At 43.4% G+C, this 23769-nt stretch overlaps 1 protein-coding gene across 1 annotated transcript in view; it reads right to left on the reverse strand.

The window, feature by feature from the left end:
* Positions 1-23769, reverse strand: part of LOC117411206 (dynein axonemal heavy chain 8-like) — a 166428-nt gene that overhangs the window by 5660 nt on the left and 136999 nt on the right. Inside the window, exons 70-85 of the mRNA XM_034018497.3 lie at positions 23525-23662; positions 22140-22267; positions 17984-18155; positions 17176-17331; positions 10057-10212; positions 9036-9218; positions 8402-8507; positions 7808-8060; positions 7164-7354; positions 5071-5192; positions 4606-4724; positions 4251-4453; positions 3763-3836; positions 1757-1909; positions 322-477; positions 18-134 (exon numbers count right to left, since the gene is read on the reverse strand). Coding sequence (XP_033874388.2) covers positions 18-134; positions 322-477; positions 1757-1909; positions 3763-3836; positions 4251-4453; positions 4606-4724; positions 5071-5192; positions 7164-7354; positions 7808-8060; positions 8402-8507; positions 9036-9218; positions 10057-10212; positions 17176-17331; positions 17984-18155; positions 22140-22267; positions 23525-23662 — 2427 coding nt within the window. The remainder of the gene's footprint in view (positions 1-17; positions 135-321; positions 478-1756; positions 1910-3762; positions 3837-4250; positions 4454-4605; positions 4725-5070; positions 5193-7163; positions 7355-7807; positions 8061-8401; positions 8508-9035; positions 9219-10056; positions 10213-17175; positions 17332-17983; positions 18156-22139; positions 22268-23524; positions 23663-23769) is intronic.

The following is a 23769-nucleotide window of genomic DNA, read 5'->3' on the forward strand; positions in this document are numbered from 1 at the left end:
TGCACATTAACACTTACTTTCTTAATGCTACATTCATCCAGGTGGTTTTGTATAAACTGGACACTTGCTGTGAAATCTGCAGAATTAAACTCGTAGGGAATATTCCAGCCCAGGGGACCAAATTTCCTTCGCTCCTGTACATTAAATAAAGCATTAAAATCTTCTTCCTTTATTTGGTAACTTGTTTATTTAAATATTGTTATTGGGCATCTTGACTAATCCCTTCTCTAGTGCTGTGTAGTCAGGTTACCGGCCCCCTCTCTGTCTCTGTGGATTAGACAGGTTACCTGCCCCCTCTTTAGCTCTGTATAACTAAGTTACCTGTACACAGGTGTGCAGGAAAGCCACAGAGTAGAGCATTGGTTTCCACATGGGCAGGTTAGTGACATCCAGTTGGTCCTGACTGATCCCTACGAATGTTCGTTTCAGGCCTGCACGTACTCCTTGAGGAGGCTCGTTGGTGAACTTTATGGAAGACTAGAACAGAAGAGGCACTTGATAAAATACACAGACTGTAATGGATGCGTTGTTTAACCAACTATTAAGCATGCAATTCCTATTGATTGTTTTATTGAAGTTACTGGGAGGGGCATTTAGTGTCTAAAGGGCGGAGACAGTTTACAGCAGCCAGGCAGAGACAAAAGCTGAAACAAAACATCACAGAAACTTGTTTATAGCGAATAAAAAAAAGGGGAAACACTGTAAATCTGATGTATTTGACTTATAATTATATTAGAACATGTATTCTGTCTCATGTGTTTTAATATATATGTTTTAACAACATTTATAAATATCAAGAAACAAGTGGATATAAGTATATACTATTTTTTGACCTAAATGTATCAGGTACGTTTTTTTCCTTATTACTGATAATAATGAAATGCGTAACGATTATTTTATTTATAATTATTTATTTAGAGAAAATAAATCAAGAGTAGTGTCCATTATTGTTTATAAAGACCCTGAGAACCACTCAGGTGAAACAATGTCTTGTAATCTGCCCAAACATCAATATTTTCAACAAACCTTTCAGTATTGTAAGGTCCATTGGGTCATAGAATAACATGTTTTTATACATGTATCTCTAAGCAGAATACATAATAAAAATGACTTAACTGTTTAGTTGAGATCCCCAGAGACAACTGATTGCACAAGAATTTTCCAGACTATTTGTATATCAAACCATGCCAGTATGTTTCCATCACTGCCACACATAATACTCACATGAAAAGTATACATTCAAAGTTTTTAATGTGAGCATAACGACTACAACAATCACAGGCAGCAAAAAAAAAAAACACATTGGAAATGTTAAACCCTATTGCAAGTATTTTCCAAGGTAAAAGAAAGTTCTTAGTTGTTTGCCTTGCCTTCCAGGAAATACTGTACTGCAAAGCATCAAAGCATCCTACTGGCTGCAAAGTCATTAGGGGAAGTAGCTTGTTGGTTACTAACGGGAAAAGTGGACCTGAAATGGGTGGGGCCAATTTCACTCTCCAGGTGAAATGACCATGAAAGTGCAAGACTATCTGAAAGCAAGGCCTGCAATCAGATATTTTAATCAAGACTGCCATCCATAAGTATTAAACACTTAAAAGTACTACATTTATAAATACTAAAGGAAACTTAATCAATTAAACGACAAATGCATTACTCAACCACTACACAGTTCACAGCTATAAAGTGAATGGATGTGCATGGCAGGGCTACAGTCAGAGCCCCCTCTGGGTATCATATGATTGTGAGGGAGTTTAACCTGCAGCAATGTGATTGGAAACTTTTCATGTGCCTCGGTGGTAATCCACACACGGAAGGTCTCGTTCATGGTCTCTGTAGTGGTGATGGTCTCCAGCAGTTCGTCCATGAACTCCAGACCTAGGTGGCAGTTCTGCAGCAGGACCCAGCCGCCCTGAGGAGACACAGTCAGTCAGGACAGTCCTGGAAACCCAGTCACAAAGCTGCTCAGTCAGGACAGTCCTGGAGCACAGTCACAAAGCTGCTCAGAGTCAGTCAGGACATCAGGACAGTCCTGGAGCACTAGTCACAGAGCTGCTCGGTCAGTCAGGACAGTCCTGGATCGCCAGTCACAAAGCTGCTCAGTCAGTCAGGACAGTCCTGGAGCGCCAGTCACAAAGCTGCTCAGAGTCAGTCAGGACAGTCCTGGAGCACCAGTCACAAAGCTGCTCAGTCAGTCAGGACAGTCCTGGAGCACCAGTCACAAAGCTGCTCAGTCAGTCAGGACAGTCCTGGAGCACCAGTCACAGAGCTGCTCGGTCAGTCAGGACAGTCCTGGAGCACCAGTCACAGAGCTGCTCAGTCAGTCAGGACAGTCCTGGAGCACCAGTCACAAAGCTGATCAGTCAGTCAGGACAGTCCTGGAGCACCAGTCACAGAGCTGCTCGGTCAGTCAGGACAGTCCTGGAGCACCAGTCACAGAGCTGCTCAGTCAGTCAGGACAGTCCTGGAGCACCAGTCACAAAGCTGATCAGTCAGTCAGGACAGTCCTGGAGCACCAGTCACAGAGCTGCTCAGTCAGTCAGGACAGTCCTGGAGCACCAGTCACAAAGCTGATCAGTCAGTCAGGACAGTCCTGGAGCACCAGTCACAGAGCTGCTCGGTCAGTCAGGACAGTCCTGGAGCGCCAGTCACAAAGCTGCTCAGTCAGTCAGGACAGTCCTGGAGCGCCAGTCACAAAGCTGCTCAGAGTCAGTCAGTACAGTCCTGGAGCACCAGTCACAAAGCTGCTCAGTCAGTCAGGACAGTCCTGGAGCACCAGTCACAAAGCTGATCAGTCAGTCAGGACAGTCCTGGAGCACCAGTCACAGAGCTGCTCGGTCAGTCAGGACAGTCCTGGATCGCCAGTCACAAAGCTGCTCAGTCAGTCAGGACAGTCCTGGAGCGCCAGTCACAAAGCTGCTCAGAGTCAGTCAGGACAGTCCTGGAGCACCAGTCACAAAGCTGCTCAGTCAGTCAGGACAGTCCTGGAGCACCAGTCACAAAGCTGCTCAGTCAGTCAGGACAGTCCTGGAGCACCAGTCACAGAGCTGCTCGGTCAGTCAGGACAGTCCTGGAGCACCAGTCACAGAGCTGCTCAGTCAGTCAGGACAGTCCTGGAGCACCAGTCACAAAGCTGCTCAGTCAGTCAGGACAGTCCTGGAGCACCAGTCACAGAGCTGCTCAGTCAGTCAGGACAGTCCTGGATCGCCAGTCACAAAGCTGATCAGAGTCAGTCAGGACAGTCCTGGAGCGCCAGTCACAAAGCTGCTCAGAGTCAGTCAGGACAGTCCTGGAGCACCAGTCACAAAGCTGCTCAGTCAGTCAGGACAGTCCTGGTGCACCAGTCACAAAGCTGCTCAGTCAGTCAGGACAGTCCTGGAGCACCAGTCACAGAGCTGCTCGGTCAGTCAGGACAGTCCTGGAGCGCCAGTCACAAAGCTGCTCAGAGTCAGTCAGGACAGTCCTGGAGCACCAGTCATAAAGCTGCTCAGTCAGTCAGGACAGTCCTGGAGCACCAGTCACAAAGCTGCTCAGTCAGTCAGGACAGTCCTGGAGCACCAGTCACAAAGCTGCTCAGAGTCAGTCAGGACAGTCCTGGAGCACCAGTCACAAAGCTGCTCAGTCAGTCAGGACAGTCCTGGCACACCAGTCACAAAGCTGCTCAGAGTCAGTCAGGAAACCTACTATAGTCACAAAGTTGCTCAGAATCATTAAGACTATCCAGGGAGCAAAGCTGCTCAGAGTAAATAGCACAGACATTCTCACCTGTTGCATTGACATCTGTATAAGCCTCCTTGCATGCACCTCCTGCCCCTGTCCCATAGAGATAGCTCTACATTCTGCAAGACAGAGGGGAATTTATAACTTGAAAATATTTAGGAACTAAGACATTATTTTTTGTTTAACAGCACTCATAATGTAATATTTCCTTGGGAGCTAATATTAGAAATATATCTATGTCTGATAAAGATTTTATAAAAGTACCATAGTGCAATGTGGTGGACCAAACAAAAGATCTAAAAACAACAAGAGACCCAGTACACAACTTTGGGTTGAAGAGGAAATAAAACTATAATAGCAGATCACTTCCTTGGAATGTTTTTATTGGTGTGAATGAAATCAGGTAGTTTACTGTATGTCTGAAAGAGTGGGAGGTAATCAGAACTAGCAATCTTGGTCCTTAGTGTAATGATTCAGAAGTTTTAGAAGTTGCTGTACTGTTTGTACTATGATGCATGCGGTGCCCCACCCACCCAGCCGTTGCCTCTTTGCTAAGGCATCAATCTGATTGGTAGGATCAGAGCCCATGGACAGGAAGCAGATGAGAGGTGTGCGCGTGTCACTCTCTTCCCATGTCTTCTCCAAGTTCAGGATCACAGATTCTGCAAACTTTACTCCCATTGAGTCGCTTATGTACTTCCTGGCCTGGGCGAGAGTGCAGTCAGGACACCAGGACCTAGCATTGGAGACATGAGAGAAGCATCAACCCCCTAACAGTACAGCTTATTCACAAGCAACAATAATACATACAGGTAATGAACTGGCACAGTAATAGATCAAAAGCAGTGTAAAGTTTGTCTACAAGATTCACTCTGCGTGGACTCTGACCTGATGAGCAGCAATTTCCGAAACGTATCTAAAGAGTCACTGTATCCATCAGGGATCACCTCCTCTTCAGGAGCATCTGTGTCAAACCACAACTTCCAACCCTTCTCATTGCGAGATACCTATACACACACGGTTGAACACATGGAAAGAAATATTTTAGTACAGCTGCTTTCTGCATGGAGCAAAACCCTACTTATGAGCAGTCAACTGTTTTGAGAAAGTGATCCTTAACAACAGTGACAGGAAGCCGGTGTTGTTGCAATCAACATTTTTTACTTGATGAAAGGGGGTGTATATGTCTGGAGTAAGAGTGTTCAAGAGAGTAGCTAAATTCGTGAGAAATTGATTCCAAAAGAAAAAGGAAGTAAGTACTGGAATACAACTTCCTGAACATCAATCTTTTGTGGGTGACAATATTTTCTTAAGAGGACTTGTTTACCTTGTGAGGTTCACAGATTACATCACCTGGTTCATGATCTCTGCAAACTGCGTCAGTTTACTGAGCTCCACCAAGTTGAGCCAGGTCATGTCCAGGATCCAGCGGAATGGTTTGTGAGGACAGGCCTTCAGGTCAAGGGCAGCTCCACCTGCAGAGAGGAAACGCACAGGGACAAAGTTCAGCAACTCATTATGAACCCGAGTCTGCAGACCCAAAGATAAGGCAGGTATAACATTTTCAGTTGCTGATAGAAACTTTTTTTTAACATCTTCAAATTTTATGAATTATTTGCCAACCATCCAAGTGCACAATACAGTAAAACTAAAGATCCTAAAAATGAATATATATATATATATATATATATATATATATATATATATATATATATATATATATATATATACAGCTCTGGAAAAAATTAAGAGACCACTGCAAAATTATCAGTTTCTCTGGTTTTACTATTTATAGGTATGTGTTTGGGTAAAATGAACATTTTTGTTTTATTCTATAAACTACTGACAACATTTCTCCCAAATTCCAAATAAAAATATTGTCATTTAGAGCATTTATTTGCAGAAAATGACAACTGGTCAAAATAACAAAAAAGATGCAGTGTTGTCAGACCTTGAATAATGCAAAGAAAATAAGTTCATATTCATTTTTAAACAACACAATACTAATGTTTTAACTTAGGAAGAGTTCAGAAATCAATATTTGGTGGAATAACCCTGATTTTCAAGCACAGCTTTCATGCGTCTTGGCATGCTCTCCACCAGTCTTTCACATTGATGTTGGGTGACTTTATGCCACTCCTGGCACAAAAATTCAAGCAGCTCGGCTTTGTTTGATGGCTTGTGACAATCCATCTTCCTCTTGATCACATTCCAGAGGTTTTCAATGGGGTTCAGCTCTGGAGATTGGGCTGGCCATGACAGGGTCTTGATCTGGTGGTCGTCCATCCACACTTTGATTGACCTGGCTGTGTGGCATGGAGCATTGTCCTGCTGGAAAAACCAGTCCTCAGAGTTGGGGAACATTGTCAGAGCAGAAGGAAGCAAGTTTTCTTCCAGGACAACCTTGTACTTGGCTTGATTCATGCGTCCTTCACAAAGACAAATCTGCCCGATTCCAGCCTTGCTGAAGCACCCCCAGATGAGTCCAATTTTCAGCTTTGCCCAACACCTGGTCGTCTAATGGTTAGACGGAGACCTGGAGAGGCCTACAAGCCACAGTGTCTCGCACCCACTGTGAAATGTGGTGGAGGATCGGTGATGATCTGGGGGTGCTTCAGCAAGGCTGGAATCGGGCAGCTTTGGCATGAATCAAGCCAAGTACAAGGTTGACCTGGAAGAAAACTTGTTTCCTTCTGCTCTGACAATGTTCCCCAACTCTGAGGATTGGTTTTTCCAGCAGGACAATGCTCCATGCCACACGGCCAGGTCAATCAAAGTGTGGATGGAGGACCACCAGATTAAGACCCTGTCATGGCCAGCCCAATCTCCAGACCTGAACCCCATTGAAAACCTCTGGAATGTGATCAAGAGGAAGATGGATGGTCACAAGCCATCAAACAAAGCCGAGCTGCTTGAATTTTTGTGCCAGGAGTGGCATAAAGTCACCCAACATCAATGTGAAAGACTGGTGGAGAGCATGCCAAGACGCATGAAAGCTGTGCTTGAAAATCAGGGTTATTCCACCAAATATTGATTTCTGAACTCTTCCTAAGTTAAAACATTAGTATTGTGTTGTTTAAAAATGAATATGAACTTATTTTCTTTGCATTATTCAAGGTCTGACAACACTACATCTTTTTTGTTATTTTGACCAGTTGTCATTTTCTGCAAATAAATGCTCTAAATGACAATATTTTTATTTGGAATTTGGGAGAAATGTTGTCAGTAGTTTATAGAATAAAACAAAAATGTTCATTTTACCCAAACACATACCTATAAATAGTAAAACCAGAGAAACTGATAATTTTGCAGTGGTCTCTTAATTTTTTCCAGAGCTGTATATACTGTATATACACACACACACACACACACACACACTGCTGTGCAAAAGTCTAAGACATGTATGTGCTGTGAGTGCAGTGACTTTCTGTTGAGGTTTGTTTCACCTTTTATAAGAATCTGAAACTCATTGTGCTTGATGTATCCTTTCTGCAGGTCAATCTTGAGGGCCAGCAACAGTGTGAAGAGGAACTTGTGGTTCTCATAGAAGCCCCTAACACTGTACTTGAACACCTCGAAGGTCAGGAACTCGATGATGTTACCGATGCGCTTCTGAGCAAGCGGGGACTTCTCTGACCTGCAACACAGCAACAGCCATCACTATAGGAGAATCTCTTCTTTAACAAAGGATGAGTGTCTACAATGCCTATTGCTCACCACTAATAGGAATAAAAGGCCAGACATTGCCTGAATACTAATAAATCTTCTGTCCAAATTTGCTACCTGTTTGGATAGAAGGTTTTGATGTTTCTTTCACCATAGAAGCAGTTTGATTTATGTTGAGCACAAGTTTAGCCAATGCAGCATATGCTGCTGAGCAAACAGGCCTTGTAATAAAATAACTATTCCCCTGTGCAATTAAAAGTTTTCACTGTGCTTTATTGTACAGTAGATCTAAGGAATTACCATTGGTAGTAGCAATATTTTTTTAGGAAATAAATTTAACTTGGTATTGACAACATGTTGTCATAACATTTGTTACAAATTAACAGTAATGTAATGTAAAATATTGCATTTCGATTGGGCGTACTTGGCCATGGAGAGGTCAAAGATCTTGAGGAACTGTGCGAGGGAGGTCTGGTACATGATGTTGACCATGCTCATCTCAGTGATGAGGAAGTAGAGGATACTCCCGCGGGAGGCAGCAGGCCGGTATTCCTCCTGTGCGTTGTTGATCTTCACCTCAGTCTCTGCGGCAACATGCAGCTTCTCACTCACCTCCGCTGCGGTCTGCTTTGTAGTGTTCAGGATCCCGATCATAGACTCGTCATCCACCAGGGAACCTCAAACACCCACACACACATTATTGCAATGAAAATAAGCAACTTATTTAACACTCTCTATGGTTTGCAATGTTAGAATGATCTTAACTCAAATATAAGTCCAGTGTCTAGATCTCAAATTATTTGTCTATACCTGGATTTCACACATATCAACTTGGGTTAAGCTCTAAGCTATATCACAAAAAAAGCAATCTATTGAAGTGTTGTGTTATTTTTTTCATTTACTCCATTTTTTTTTCAATTTTTATTTTTGCTGTTCTCTTCAGATTGAGGTTAAATATGTTTTACTGTAATCTAAATGTACGGTAGGTGAATGTGATAAAACTGGGTTAGGAGGGTACCCTTAGTGGTGCTGAGCTTATAGAGCAGGTTATCTTCCAGCTCCTTCATCTTGCGCTTGTTTGCGGTGACATCCTCTATCAGCGTTACCCGCTCTGCTTCCAATTCCTAACAGACACACAAACACAGAAGCTCTCAGGCACTGGGATATTCATTGACTGGAAACCCTTGCCAGACATGTAGGAAAAGTTTACCACTTTTTACTATATTGTTATTGATGCATGAAATATTTTTTTATTGAACGCAACCCAAACTTGACCTAGACAGAGAATCATAGAATAGAGATGTGTATAAATGAAGCCAGTATCTCAAAACATTTGGCCTTCAGCATCGAGAAATCAAAAAGTCACATGACCACAACACTGCAGCCATATATTAGTTGACAGGTCAAAACATAGGGAACCATTAGGATTTGCCCAAGGAGTTTCAAGAAGACAGAAAATATGAAGTCAGCATCTGAAACACGTTATGAGAAATGTATAAGCTCCCCTGACAGAGATGCTTAATTACGGTACCTTGATGTCACTACAAAAACTGTCCCAAAGTGACAACTCCCCCATCTCTAATCCTGGCAGTTCAGAGATAAGAGTGGAAATGGCTGGGTGCTGTGAGGGGAGGTTCATTTATGTGGCTTACATATTTCTCAGTGAGAATGACTCTTCCCAGCAGCTGGTTCTCCAAGCCCTTCATGGTCACAGTGAAGTCTATAATGGAGGTTTTGGCACTGATCTCTGGGGTGTAGGCAGGATTTGGTAACTTTGTGGTAATGTAAAGCCTGAAGTTATCCATAATGTCTACTTCTTTGTCTCCCACTTTCACCTGGGAACAACAAAGAAGATACTGATGAGTCTGAATGAGCTTACAGAAAAAGTGGCAATGGATCCCCATGCACACAGCTGTGATTAAGAAAATTGAGGATTTTGAAAACCAACACAATATGCAAGTATTCAAAACATTTAAGGGTAGATGTACTATAGTGTTGCACCTGTCACAATAGTCACAAACCAGTTGCAAACGAGTCGGAAGTCCAGTGTGAAATGTACTAAACATGCGCAATGCTGTTAGTGACTTTTTAGGGAATGCTTTGGGCAGCAGTTTTTCTTTGCAGTTCAACCTTAGATGAATATGTAATTATGGGCGTTTGTACATAAATTTGCAAAATATTATAATGAGATGTACTAAAGCTGCCGACAACTGCGACACTTACAATTGCAACAATTTGTTAAAGGGTACATCAGCACTACATGAAAGATAAAACAGAAACTATCCCACCTTGCTGTTCTGAATGTATTTGGTCACTGTATAATAATTCCTATGCGCCCAAACATCTACATAATGCCACACTGCTATGTCCAAAATCACTGTTCTCAAACATCTCTTCTGAGCCAAAAAACATGACTTCCACATGTACCCTCACATGTGCTCTGAAACATACCGGTGCATGCCCATTGAAGCGTTGTATAAGCTATATTACCTCTGTGTGGAAACACACTAGTCTGTGTGACAAACATGGTTCATCTGATTTTCCATATGGAAGGAACTAGTACCTGCTTTCGTTTTTCACACTGTACATGTTTCCTTTGCATGTTGTATTTTGATGTATTATTATGATAAATGTTGCATTCAATAAAAGACCGTTAACACTGTACATTTTTACCTTGTAAGTTGACCCTGATTTGATATAGTTCTTCTCTAAGACGTTGTCTAGCGCTGGATCCAGCTCCTCCCGCACATCCTCGATGAGCATCGGCCGCCCTAGAGACAGACAGTCCTCCAGGTATGTGCGGAAGTACTTGTGATTCAGAGAGGTTGCCTTCAGGGAAAAAAGTGGTCACTCTTCTCACAACCGTTTCCTACTTATTTAGGTTTATTTTCTTTTGTATTCCTCTGTGAAATATGGAAGTTTACTGTGGTATACTATGGCAACCCATATCAGTTTATTAAAGCACTGTGAAAGCCTGTAAAAGCATGATAAAGCACTGGTATGTATGGTAAAGCATAACAAGAATGATGGATAGCCATAGTAAAACACGGTAAATACATGACAAGGCATTGTAAAATCCAAAATTACTGAGCAGATTTACTGTGGTAAACAGGGCAGCAGTGTGGAGTAGTGGTTAGGGCTCTGGACTCTTGGAGGGTCGTGGGTTCAATCCCTGGTAGGGGACACTGCTGCTGTACCCTTGAGCAAGGTATTTTACCTAGATTGCTCCAGTAAAAACCCAACTGTATAAATGGGTAATTGTATGTAAAAAATAATGTGATATCTTGTAACAATTGTAAGTCGCCCTGGATAAGGGCGTCTGCTAAGAAATAAATAATAATAATAAACTTTCTTGAGAGCATATCGTTAGGTTATTATCATAACCCTGGTTCCCTGGAATAGAAATGTAACCATGACCTAATGGCTGCTTACCTCTTAAAGACCCGAAACCTGAATATTCTATATCAAAGCTGCTCAGCCAAGCCTGTGATGCAGTCATGGCCTGCCCCCAAGGGCATAAAATGAAAGTGCTCACAGACATCAGCGTCATTTTTCCTTCAAGCCTGCTGCAATCATAGATGCAGTAACCTCGAAGGTTAATGGCTACTTTTCTATTTCAGGGAACCAGGGAACGTTCCCTTTCAAGTAACCATTACCTAATGGGTGAGTATACCCAAGCTGTTGCAAAGGCAATATTGCAGAACGACTGGAATGCTACAAGGCTAAGCCGAGGCTGCCTTGTGTGTTACCATTAGGAACCCCAGTAACAAGTAGCTAGGGCTAAAAAACTGAGGGAGAAATTCGCCTCTATGTTTGTGTTGTAAGGTTCGACTTGGAAGCCGTCCTTAACACTCTAGTTCCAAAATCAGGGTTTTGAGGATCCACAACCTAAGTCTGTAGAACCTAGTAAGGGTATGGGGAGTAGCCCACACTGCTGCATTGCAAATGTCCTTGATAGATGCACCCTGGAATAAAGCACACGAAATTGCCATGCCCGCTGGGCAGAGGGCATGGAGCTACAGCTCCTTATCAGACTGGAAAGGAGGTGGGAGGAAGCCTCAAATTCCACAGACTGGTTGACATGGAATGCCGAGATTGTCTACAGCAAAAGGCAAGATTGGTATGGGGCGTAACCTTTGTCCTGTAAAAATTAAGCAGGCTTTCGCTATGGAAAATGCCTGCATCTCGCTCACTTGCTTTGTGAAGGTGATAGCAAGCAAACAGTCGCTTGAGCAATAAATATTCAACTGAATACATGGGCTCCAATGAAGGCCTGAAGAGTGTATTGGGCACCACGTTTAACCTCCAGCAAGGAACAATGTCCTTCATAGGCGGCCAAAGCCGCCAAACCCCTTTAAAAAAGTGCCCCGCCTGGGGAGACTGAGTCAATTTTGACATTACAAGCCAAATGGCTGCCAGATAGACCTTTAATGTAGAGGGGGATTTCCCCTCATCAAACAGGTCCTGAAAAAATGTCAGTGTTACTGCCATGGGACAAGTACTGGGGTCGACCCCCGAGGCAGACACCACGTCTGAAAGAAGCTCCACTTGTACCCATACTGGGAATGTGTGGAACGTCAGGAACTGCATCATGGTTTAAAACCAGTCTTCTGGGATAATAAGGGGCCAATAAGATGTACTTCCCGCAGTGAGAGGAGATTCTTGTGTGCCCTGAGCAAAAGCTTGCGGCCAAACGATGGTCGTCCTGGTGGTCATCCTGGTGGTTGATGTAAATCACCACTGTTGTGTTGTCTGTACGGAGAAGCACATGTCTCCCGCAAATCTTCTGTAAAAAATGCTGCAAGGCTAAGTAAACTGCCTGCAGCTGCAAAACATTTATGTGGAGACCCTGCCAAGGGGGGTTCCACATCCCTTGCGTCCCCCTGCCATTCCACACAGTGCCCCAGCCCAGGCTGGATGCGTCCGTGGTGACTACCTCCCTTCTGGTGACACTGCCCAACGCTGCGCTGAGTGTGCCTTTAGGCAGTGGCGAGACACTGTCAATAGGCGGTTGCAGTTCAATGCGGGTTGAAAAACCCTGCCATTGATCCAAGCCTGCAGAGGGAGCATGCGCAGGAGACCCAAATTTAGGGTCTGAGAAGCTGCTGCCATCAAGCCAGCTCTGTTGAGCTAAAATAGCTCTAAACAGGGGCCTATTCCCTGCACTCTGCCATCAGACAGAGTGGACAGCATGTACCTGGAGTCCAAGCACACTCCTAGATAGGAGGCTGTCTAAGAAGGCGTGAGCTGGCAAGTTCTGTGTCAGGGTCTGCCTGTGCTGGAGACTGGGCACAAATGAGCCAGTCATCCAAATAACTGAGTACTCTGATTGCTTGAGTCTCAATGGGGCCAGGATAGCGTCCATGCACTTTGGAATAGCACAGGGACAACTCATATGTTGTTTCCTAAAAGGCAAACTGCAGGTACTTCCTGTGCGTTGGTTTTATGGGAATCTTGAATTAGGCATCTTTGAGGTCCACCGTGGTGAACCAGTCACCTGGCCTGATTGACTGCAACAGCTATTGCATTGTCAACATTTTGAACTTCCTTCGGCTCAGATACAAGTTGACCTGTCTGAGGTTGAGGATTGGTCTGAGGCCACCATCTCGCTTGGGCGCTAGGGAGTACCTGGAGTAGAACCCTTCCTCCAACTGGAGTGGGTCTATCATGCGAACAGCCCGTTTTTACATCCTGCGACACCACCACGTAGTGTGGGTCTGTGACTGAAGTTACAGCTTCTCCACATCATGCAGAAGCTGTAGCCGGGTGTCCCTAGGTCGACTTGATCTCAAAAAGAAAGTCTGAAGCACTGGGGGGGGGGGGTTATTAGAGAGGTAGTAAGCTCATCATCAAAGATGGACTGCCTTGTCTCACCTGCGAGGGCCAGGGCACTTTCAAGCCTGTTGTGGCCCTCTTGATCAGTGGTAGAAGCTCTGCTGGTATCTGGCCCCCGGCAGAAAGAGTATCTGTCGTGCTTGTCCTCAACAGGCAGACTGGCCTTGCATGTCTCGCTGGGATAAAACCTAGGCATTATGCATGTAGCAATGTAGTGTACAGTAACACTGCACAGGTACTGCCTCAGTCTACTTAAAGACAGCAAAGGGGCTTGGTACTGGACCGGGGATGTAAGCCCTAGTTGGTACCGGGTCAGAACCAAGATGGTACTAGGGAAGTACCGCACTGGGTCGTTGCGTTACGGCACCGGTGCGGTAACCTTGGTCCCAGTTCGGTACGCCGGAATGGAGTAGGTTGGTGACCTCGGTACAGGTACAGTGCGGGTCCACCAGTTTGCAGTTACCGTAGGTAGCACTGTACAGGGATGCCCACCTGTGCAAGCTACTAGCAAAGCCACTCAGTCAGTACTCACATGAGACTGAGGGAAGCCTGCTTGCTAGAATGAACTAACAGCCCTGTTGTAACCAGGACAGTACCGGGTCGGTTCGGAACCGGTTTGGTGACTTTAGCACTGGGTTGTTACGGTACTGTACCAATGCGGTAACCCCGGTCCTGGTTTGATATGGTACGGTACCAGGTCGGTGGCCTCGGTACCGGTACGGTGCGAGTCCACCAGTTTGCAGTTACCGCAGGTAGCACTTTACAGGGATGCCCACCTGTGCAAGTTACTGGCAAAGCCACTCAGTCAGTACTCACACGAGACTGAGGGAAGCCTGCTTGCTAGAATGAACTAACAGCTCTCGTAATGGTGATGCAGAGCTGTCACCAAAACGGAATCAAGATGCTGTGGGAGGGATTGCAAGTAACCACAACTGAAGCAGCCTCTTGGTCCTGTGCAGCAGCTGCTCTCACTACACGTGTGCCGCAGCATGTATTGCAGTCAAGCTGCATTTAGTCTCTGAAATTACAGAAAAATACAATGGGAAAAGAAAATATTTCTCTCATACAAAATACAGAAATAACAATTTACTTTAATTATACAAACCGTCTCGTAATTTTGGCCGAAATCATAACGAGAATAAAATAACTCCAGCCGGAGCTATTGCAGCCTGGGGAGAGAGCATGAAGTCAGCCAACTTACGTTGCTTGATCCCTGGGAAGGGGCGACTCAAGCCGCCAGATTCACGCGGGGCACAAGGCTGCAGTGGGACATAACAGGCTGTAGTGCACAATATACACATAATTATTATTATTTTTAAAATTATTACAGCATTGTGATAGAGATCGAATAATTCTTGGTGTTAGATCTCGCTCCCGACCTGCGAGGCAGCTGCATAAAGGGAACAGAATACCCTGCACTAAATGGCACGACAGTTATTCCCAGGGTTAGGTGGAAGTCGGCCATCTAGAAAGGGGGCAAAGCTACAGTATACAAACTCAATGACGCCGTGGTATCCACGGATTGGAGGAGCGGATGCGCTTGTTGACCAAGGGGTCATGGGTGACATTATAAAAAGGGGACGTAGTGATGTGATCTGTTCCTTTGTGAATGGTTAAAATAAATGACCAGAAGGAGAACCTGTGTTGTGAAACGTGAGTGTTTTGTTTGTTTTTGTTTGTCGTTAATAATACTATATATATATATATATATATATATATATATATATATATATATACACACTATCGGTCAAAAGTTTTAGAACACCCCCATTTTTCCAGTTTTTATTGAAATTTAAGCAGTTCAAGTCCAGTGAATAACCTGAAATGGTACAAAGGTAAGCGGTAAACTGCCAGAGGTTAAAAAAAAAAGTTTAGGTTACCAAAAACTGAAAAATAATGTACATTTCAGAGTTATACAAAAAGGCCTTTTTCAGGGAACAAGTAATGGGTTAACAACTTACAGCTGTTCTGCAGCAATGGACGTAAATTAAGCCTTGAAAGTTGATGCTAACAATTCCTACAGGTGTCCCAACTTTTGTTGATTACTTACAAACCCTCTGTCTGTATAAAAGCAGTGTTGGAACAGACTGTGTTACTACACCCTCTTAAGCATTATTTGGACAGTATTGTACTGCAGGAAGTAGTATATTGCTCTCATAATGGCGAGAAAAAGGCAATTAACAAAGGAAGACAGACAGACCATTATAACCCTTAAAAGTGTAGGTCTTTCCTTTAGAGAAATTGCAAAGAAAGCCAAGGTGTCAGTGAGTACAGTTTCCTACACCTTCAAAAGGCACTTGGAAACTGGAGGAAACTCTGACAGGAAGAGGTCTGGCAGACCCAAAGCCACAACAGAATCAGAAGACACGTTTCTGAGAGTCAACAGCTTGCGTGATAGGCGGCTCACAGGACAACAGCTTCAAGCACAGCTTAACACTGGTCGAAGTAAGCAAGTCTCAGTTTCAACTGTGAAGAGAAGACTTCGAGCTGCAGGTTTGACAGGTCGAGTGGCAGTAAGAAAGCCATTGCTAAGATGGCAAAATAAGAAAAAGAGGCTTGCCTGGGCCATGACGCACCGCCAGTGGACTACTGAAGACTGGAAGAAGGTCTTATGGACCGATGAATCAAAATTTGAAATCTTCGGTTCATCACGCAGGGTTTTTGTACGCCGAAGAGTAGGCGAAAGGATGGTTCCTCGGTGTGTGACACCAACTGTCAAACATGGAGGAGGAAGCGTGATGGTCTGGGGCTCTTTTGCTGGATCCAGAGTCGACGACTTGCACAGAGTGAGTGGCACCCTGAACCAAAACTGCTACCACAGCATTTTGCAGCGCCATGCAATACCCTCTGGTATACGCCTAGTTGGTCAGGGGTTCATCCTACAGCAAGATAATGACCCAAAACATACCTCCAGGCTATGTCAGAACTACCTTAGAAGAAAAGAACAAGATGGTAGGCTTCAAATCATGGAATGGCCAGCACTCTCCAGACTTAAACCCCATCGAGCTGGTTTGGGATGAACTGGACAGAAGGGTGAAAGCAAAGCAACCTACAAGTGCAACACATTTGTGGGAACTTCTGCAACAGTGTTGGGAAGAACTTTCTGAACAATATTTGATTGCCATTGTAGAAAGAATGCCACGAGTGTGTTCGGCTGTTATATCTGCAAAAGGTGGCTACTTTGATGAGTCAAAAATTTAGATTAAATTTTGTTAAACAAAACGATTCCATGATTTCTTTTTTTATCTCCAATTGTTTATTTGTTCTATGCTTTAATTTCAGAGTACATTGAGACATTAAACTGCGTAAATTTCAATAAAAACTGGAAAAATGGAGGTGTTCTAAAACTTTTGACCGGTAGTGTATATATATATATATATATATATATATATATATATATATATATATATATATATTTTTTACACTGCCCTACTATTGTGTGGCTGTCATAATAATTGCACATACAGCAATTAAAAAAAAAAAAAAAAAAACTATAGAATTGTATTTCAATCCCATTGCACTGAAGCAGGGCTCCAGTATACAACAACATCTCGCTCCAAATTATACATCTGTGCACATGCTAGTCAGAGCTTCCTTTTCCCTTCAGACCGTGTCTATGGTAACAGCTGAGCCTTGACAACTATTTATTTAAAGTATTTTTGGTATAAACCTCCCGATTTAAAAATGTCATTCTGTTTGCTTTATAATGAGTTTTCATTTTATTTCATTTTATATTTGCATTTAGTTTTATTTAATTTTATATGTTGCATTTTGTTTTATTCTGTGCTATTTCGTATTTGTGAAAAACTCGGCTGAGCAGCTTGGTAATGGTTACATTTCATACTTGAAAGGGAACCACTCTTACCCCTGCTTAAGACTTGAGGACCTGCAAGGGTTACACAGCAAACCAGTGGATGAAAAGCTTCAAAACTATTTAGGGCCCCGGCACTCCTTCACCTGCAGCTCGTTGTTTTTCTCTTTTTTCTTGATCCAGTTTTTGCCCTGAGTCTGCGGGTCTATCAGTAGTGGAAAGCGGGTTGCCTTTGTTACAATTATGCCGTTCTGCACAGAGAGATCATCCCCTGGCAACCCCTGCAGGTTCCATTCGCTGATCTAGGGATAGAAGCAAATTAAAAAGACATCAGATGAAATTACACATTCCAGTAAGTTAATTGCTGATAAGATACTAGAACATACCACCACCTCACACTGCCTCCCTCCCTGTCTCTCAGCTCCAACCACCAGACCACACTGCCACCCTCCTAGTGCCTCATCTTTAACTACTACACACTACCTCCCAGTCCCTCAGCTCTAACAACTGGACCACACTGCCTCCCTCCCAGTCCTTCAGCTCTAACCACTTGGCAACACCGCCTCACAGTCCCTCATTTCTAACCACTAGCCCACATTGCTGTGGTACACAAGCTACACATTGAACATCAAATAGTTTAAATTATTTTTTTATTCAGATGTTTAGGAAGCTTTTGGCTACATAGCACATTCATATGTTAATAAAAACAAATAAAGAATATTTTTATTTTGGCAATGCACATTGTTAGTTTGAGCAATGCAAACAACAGTGGAATCACATTCCTTTATGAAAGGGAACACATGCCATTGTGATCAATTCACCTTAATGTTTGCTAATAAACTGAGATGCTGTATAATAAAGCCTCCATACTTTATATAATTAGTATGTATTTGCAACTATGTCCAGAAGCAGATACAGAAACAAGACAGATTTATATATCACAAGTTTTCGCACCGTGGGTGGATCTACCAGCATGGAGATGAGATTAAGGTTGTCAGTGAAGGGGATTTTGCGTGAGCGCATCTCCCCTTCCCAGGTTTCCTTGAGAAGGATGTTGCGGAAGGTCTGATTGAAGGGGCCACAGTAGGACAGGAACCCAGTGGCCAGTAGCACATCACCAACCAGCCTACAAACAGAGGGGAGAGTAAGGCCCTTCACAACAGCAGCAAACTAATAAACAATATAAATGTTTATAAATACAACAATAAGCACAAAGGTATAATGAAAACATAGACATGATTAATTTTTGCAGTTCATAAAGCCTTTTTCAACTTTTTTACAAGGTGTTTATCAATTTATTATACAATTTTAAACCATTATTTTATAAAAGAGAATTAGAAACACTGTTCAAACAACAATCCTTAAAAAAAACATTATTTTAAACAGTCCTTAAAGTTTTGCAAGTAGGGCCCAATAACTCAGTGTGCAGTGTTTCTATTCCCTGGAATCTTAAAAACATTAGGTTATTATCATAACCCTGGTTCCCTGATATAGAAATGTAACCATTACCTGATGGGATATAATTTCGTATAGCCTAAATTACCTGAGCACTTATATCAAAGCTGCTCCTTTAAGAGCCAAGTATGTGTCAGACGTCGTCTCCGCCCCCAGGATATATATACAAGTGACGCATAAGGCTCTGCACCGGCAGATGTGCTAAAATCGAAGATAACTGCCTTTAGCATTCTGGCCGAGGACCGATGAGGATCCATGGCATATAGTCCAGAGTACAGTGAGGAAGGACACTCATGCAGTGTATATGCTGCAAGGTTACATGGAGTAACCTCAGCATTTAGCACCAGAAGTCCAAGAGGCGTGTGGCTAACTACCCAAAACTTAAATTGGAACAATAATAAAAAAAAATGTTAAAGAGCAAAATGAGTGGCAGCGTTGCAGCGTTGGAAATGTCTGTGACAGATGCACCCTGGAATAACGCCCAAGAGGTTGCAAGGCCTCTTGTGGAGTGACCAGTGACCTTTTCTAGTGGGGACAGGCTGTCTAGATCATATGCAATCCTGACATTGTGAGCAATCCACCTTGACAGCCGCTGTTTTAGACAGGGCTTGTCCGTGGAACTTAGATCCGAAGCAAATATACAATTGCTCTGATTGCCGCCAACTCTGGGTGTGGTCAACATAATACGCCAGTGCCCTAACCAGACAGAGCTTATGGAACTTTCTTAGTGGATTAGTGCTGAGAGTAACCTTAGTTCTAGCCTCCGTAAAAAACAAACAGGCTTTCGTTGTTGAGAATGCTTGCATTTCACCTACCCACTTAGCACAGGTAATATCAAGCAGGAATGCTGTCTTTAATGACAGGAATTTCAGCTCTGCTGAATGTAAGGGCTCAAATGGCAGTTTTGCATGCGCATCCAGCACTACATTAAGTCGCCAGCGAGGGACAAGGTCTTTTCTAGGGGGTCTTACCCTCCGAGCACCCTTAAAAAACTGTCCCAGCAGGAAGTATGCTCAATTTTAATATGGCAAGCTGAGATAGCTGCCAGGTAGACCTTAAGCATGGAGGGAGATTTCCCTTCATCAAAAAGTCCTGTAAAAATTGCAGTATATCTGCCATGGGACAAGTAGTGGGGTCCAGACCACGCGACTGACACCACATCAGGAATATACCCCATTTATAACCATACTGGCAGTGTGTAGATGCTGCGCTGGCATTCTGACTTTGTCGATAACCTGAGACGGCTCAAATGTTTCCGCTCAGGGATCAGACCAAAAGCTGTAGAGCTGTTGGAGCTGGATGCCACAGAGTCCCCCGCGCCTGACTCAGCAGGTCGTGATGTTGCCGGCAGCTCCTTTGGCTGACCAAACAGGAGCTGTGCCAGTGTCGAGAACCATGTTCTCCTGGGCCACTTTGGGGCACAGTGGAAGCAGTGGCAATGGTGGGAAAGCATAGAGCAGAGTCCTGGGCCATCTGTGGGCAGTGCTTCTATGCCGAGCGGGTGACCCCTGTCCACTAGGAAATACCAGTGGGTACAATATGGGTGAACTCCTGGGTCGCAAAGAGATCTATCTCTGCACACCCAAACCTTTCCCATATAAGGTTCACAACCTCTGGGTGAAGTCGCCATTCCGAACTGTGGTCCTCAGACGGGAAGATTAATTCTTGGGTTTCCATGCCCTCAGATGCATAAGGGACATGGTATCATCCTGCCCTGGTTGTGGGTCAGGCAATGGTGCAGAAAAGGGACTGCTGCTGGTTCATAGCTTCAAAAAAGCTTTTCCATTTGCCCCGCAACCCGGTCAGTATCAGAATGTCTGCTACAGCAGCTCCTGTTCCTCTTCTTTGGTGGAGGAGAGGGGGAGCTCTCGAGCCAGATGATGAATTGGAGGATTTAGAGGAGCAAGGGCTCTTAGTCCTGCTCCTACCCCTAGAGGATTGTTTCCTAGCTCTTGTGTAATAGGGAGTGGGGACTCTGTTGATCAAACTGCAGGGGACGAATGGGGTGAGTCATGCTGCGCTCGTGTCAGAGATGCAGATTGGTCCCTGGAACAGCGGGCCAGCCTGCTTTGCAGTGTCTTCCTAGAAAAATGAGCACAAAACGCGCAAGAGCTGCAGTCTTTAACAGCCCCCTCTGCATGCTCCCTTTCCTGGCAGTGGATGCACCTGTTGTGCTTATCCTCTGCTGGAATGTTTCTTTTGTAACCAGCACAAAGGTGAAACCCAGGAATGGTGCAAGGTTGAAAAAACAGTTCAGCTGTGCAATGTATGCGCACAAGAATAGACAGTGAGCTGACTGGTGCTGAAAACTGTTGTGTACACAGAGTACACAAAAATGGGGGACTGGTAACGGTCTTGGTGTGAAATCGGTCCAAACCGGGTCTCTGGTACCAATTCTGGTATGAACCAGATGACTGGTACCAACCTTGGTACCAATAAAGATGACTATTACCTACTTTGGTACCGACCAGGTCACTGGTACCGGCTCTTGTACTGGTGAACCGACTCTGGTACCAACTAGATGACCGGTACAGCCTCTGGTACTGGTTCTGGTACCAAACAGGTCACTGGTACAGGCTCTGGTACCGACCAGGTGACTGGTACAGGTTTTGGTACTGAGTGGTACCGGCTCTGGTACCGGAAGAGCAAGTCACTGGTACTGGGCTGGTACCAGGACAAGTGGCATGCAGGTAAACAGACAGGGGCTGCAGTTGCCTGCTAACTAGAACTAGAATCTAGTAGCCTTTGTTGTCAGTGAAGCAAAGCAAACACAAACACAAGCAAAGCTCCTGCCAATTCGACACTGCAGTGTAGCTAAAAAGCTGTTAACACTGGCAGTGTCTCTATAGCGCAAAAAGATGGCTAGTGCAGTATACTGTCTGTGTACAGAGGAAGACTTCTAGTACAGGAAGACAGTTTATGAGCGCACTGGGAAAATAATTAGAAACTTGCTAAAAAATAGATACAATATTTATAAATATATAGGTTCTAGCAAGAATTTTAATATCGACTCACGCAGAGCCGAGCATCAAGGGAGAGAGAGTGAAGTTTGCTACAACATGGTACTGAATCCCAGGGAAGGGCACACAGCTGAGGAGGGGACTTAATAAGAACCTAAAGCTAAGAAAAAAAGATCACTTAAAAAGAGAAATTATTTCAAAATATGAAGAAAAAGTGAATTAAATCAACTTATCTCTGTAGTTATGACTTAAAGTCAGGGCTCACTCCTTCCTCAGGCAAAGGCTGAACGAAAATGCATCACTCATATTTATCTCCTGGGGACGGAGATGACGTCTGACACATACGGGGCTCATAAAGGAGCAGCTTTGATATAAGTGCTCAGGTAATTCGGGCATAAGAGATTATATCCCATCAGGTAATGGTTACATTTCATACTTGAAAGGGAATCTCATGACCTCATTATGTTAGCCAAATTAGGTGTTAAATATAATAAGGTCACCAACACATTTAACATGCCAGGTTTATAGTTCTGCAAATATGAGGCCCCTACCTCAATATGTTTCTTAGCTATGAGACTGTGGCATGTAACTGTTTGTCATATTGTTATGTGGGATGACTGAATGTGAATTTCTACAATTTGAAAGAGTACTAACAGTAACCCCCCAAAGCACCCTGTTAGCCTGTTCTCACTTGCCTATTAATCTGAGATTTAAATTCTTTGCTTTGCTGGGTCCATCGTACTTTCTCTCCACTCAGACCATCTATCAGTTTTGACGCAGCCTGCATTTTTCTCCTACATACTTCTGCATCACTCAGCAAGTCCTGCATAATACAAAAAAACTGTATTTTAAATATTCCTTTGATAAATCGAATGCCCATTACCTCAAACTAGTCTAACCATAAATATGAATTCAGAAATAACTCTGCTCCCACATTCTAATGTTATCGGAAACTCCACTCTGCTCAATAGTTAGGATAACATATAATATGTAAAAGAAACTTGTTAATTATTTAATAAAAAAAAAGGACTTGGGAGGTTCAAAGTTACACACACTGTTTTTGAGTAAAGCTGGCTACAAAGTAATTTTATTAGGTATTGTAACAAAATACAGAAATTATACAACTAACCAAATCATTTGGTTTACATTAAAAACATACAAATTATGTTGTGGCAGATTTTCCAGCAGGTTATATTTCATTTAAAAAATGTATAAAAGTCCTACCTTCCAAAACTGACCAAAAACTAAACATGATTGTACAATAACTCAGCTTTATTTTAAAAAAAGCCCTTTTGCTGCCTCAACAATTAAAAATACAAGTAATCCGTCCATATCCGACTGCGGTGGGACCAGAGTAAGGGCTGATATGTAAAAAGTCGGAAGAATGAATCCTGTTTTTAATACCATTAACACAGCTGTGACAATTACTATATTCACACAATATTTAGCTTTTATTTGGGAGCTCCTGTAAGTCCCTTGTTTAGAAAGATACAAGGTATTAATGGTTGTGACAGAGTAGCCATCTGCCGTATGGGTGTGTGCATTCGCTGCTAAGTGACAGGCAGGAGATTGAGACGGAGGTTGAAGTTGATACACCCCGTAGGTGAACAGTATTTATTTACATATCAACACACTGAACAGCTCACGTGACACTACTAGCAATGGTAGCACACAGAGCACATACAACACAGTGTACAAAAACTTTGGTAGGATCTACAATATCTGAACTAATCTTCTCTGGTCAATAATAAACTAACATTGCTAAAGAGGTTGATCATGGAGGATAAACGGTTAGGGCGGATATGTGATGAGCGGATACACAACAGATTACTGTAATGTATTTTACAATACACAGCAATTCAGCTTCACACAAACAATACAAAAATGAGAGCGCACAGAAAAGTAGTTTAAAAGTGGAATATACTCTTTTTCTTTTCCATCCTTTCTGTTTGTATACCGCATTTACTTTTGAGTAGGGATAACAATCCCACAAGGACAATGTGAAATCTAACCACTAGACCACACCCAATCTTGTCTCCCACTTTCCTGAGAACCTTCCTAAACCCCGGTGACTCCTCACCATCTTCTCCTTCATGGCAGCATCAAACTTGGCTTGCACTCGGTCCAGCTCTGACTGTTTCTCATCCAACTGTGCCTGAGCATTGGAGAGTTCGGCATTTGCTACAATCAGACGTCCTTCCTGAATTACCAGGTTAGCCTGCATGGACACACAGAGTACAATGAGAGTTTCACACATGTGAAACAAGATTAAAAACTAAAAGTACTTACCTGCAAGAATAATTTAATGCTTGTGAAGTTTCTGTA

This window comes from Acipenser ruthenus, chromosome 6 (assembly GCF_902713425.1).
Source record: "Acipenser ruthenus chromosome 6, fAciRut3.2 maternal haplotype, whole genome shotgun sequence".
Classification (NCBI taxonomy): Eukaryota; Metazoa; Chordata; class Actinopteri; order Acipenseriformes; family Acipenseridae; genus Acipenser; species Acipenser ruthenus.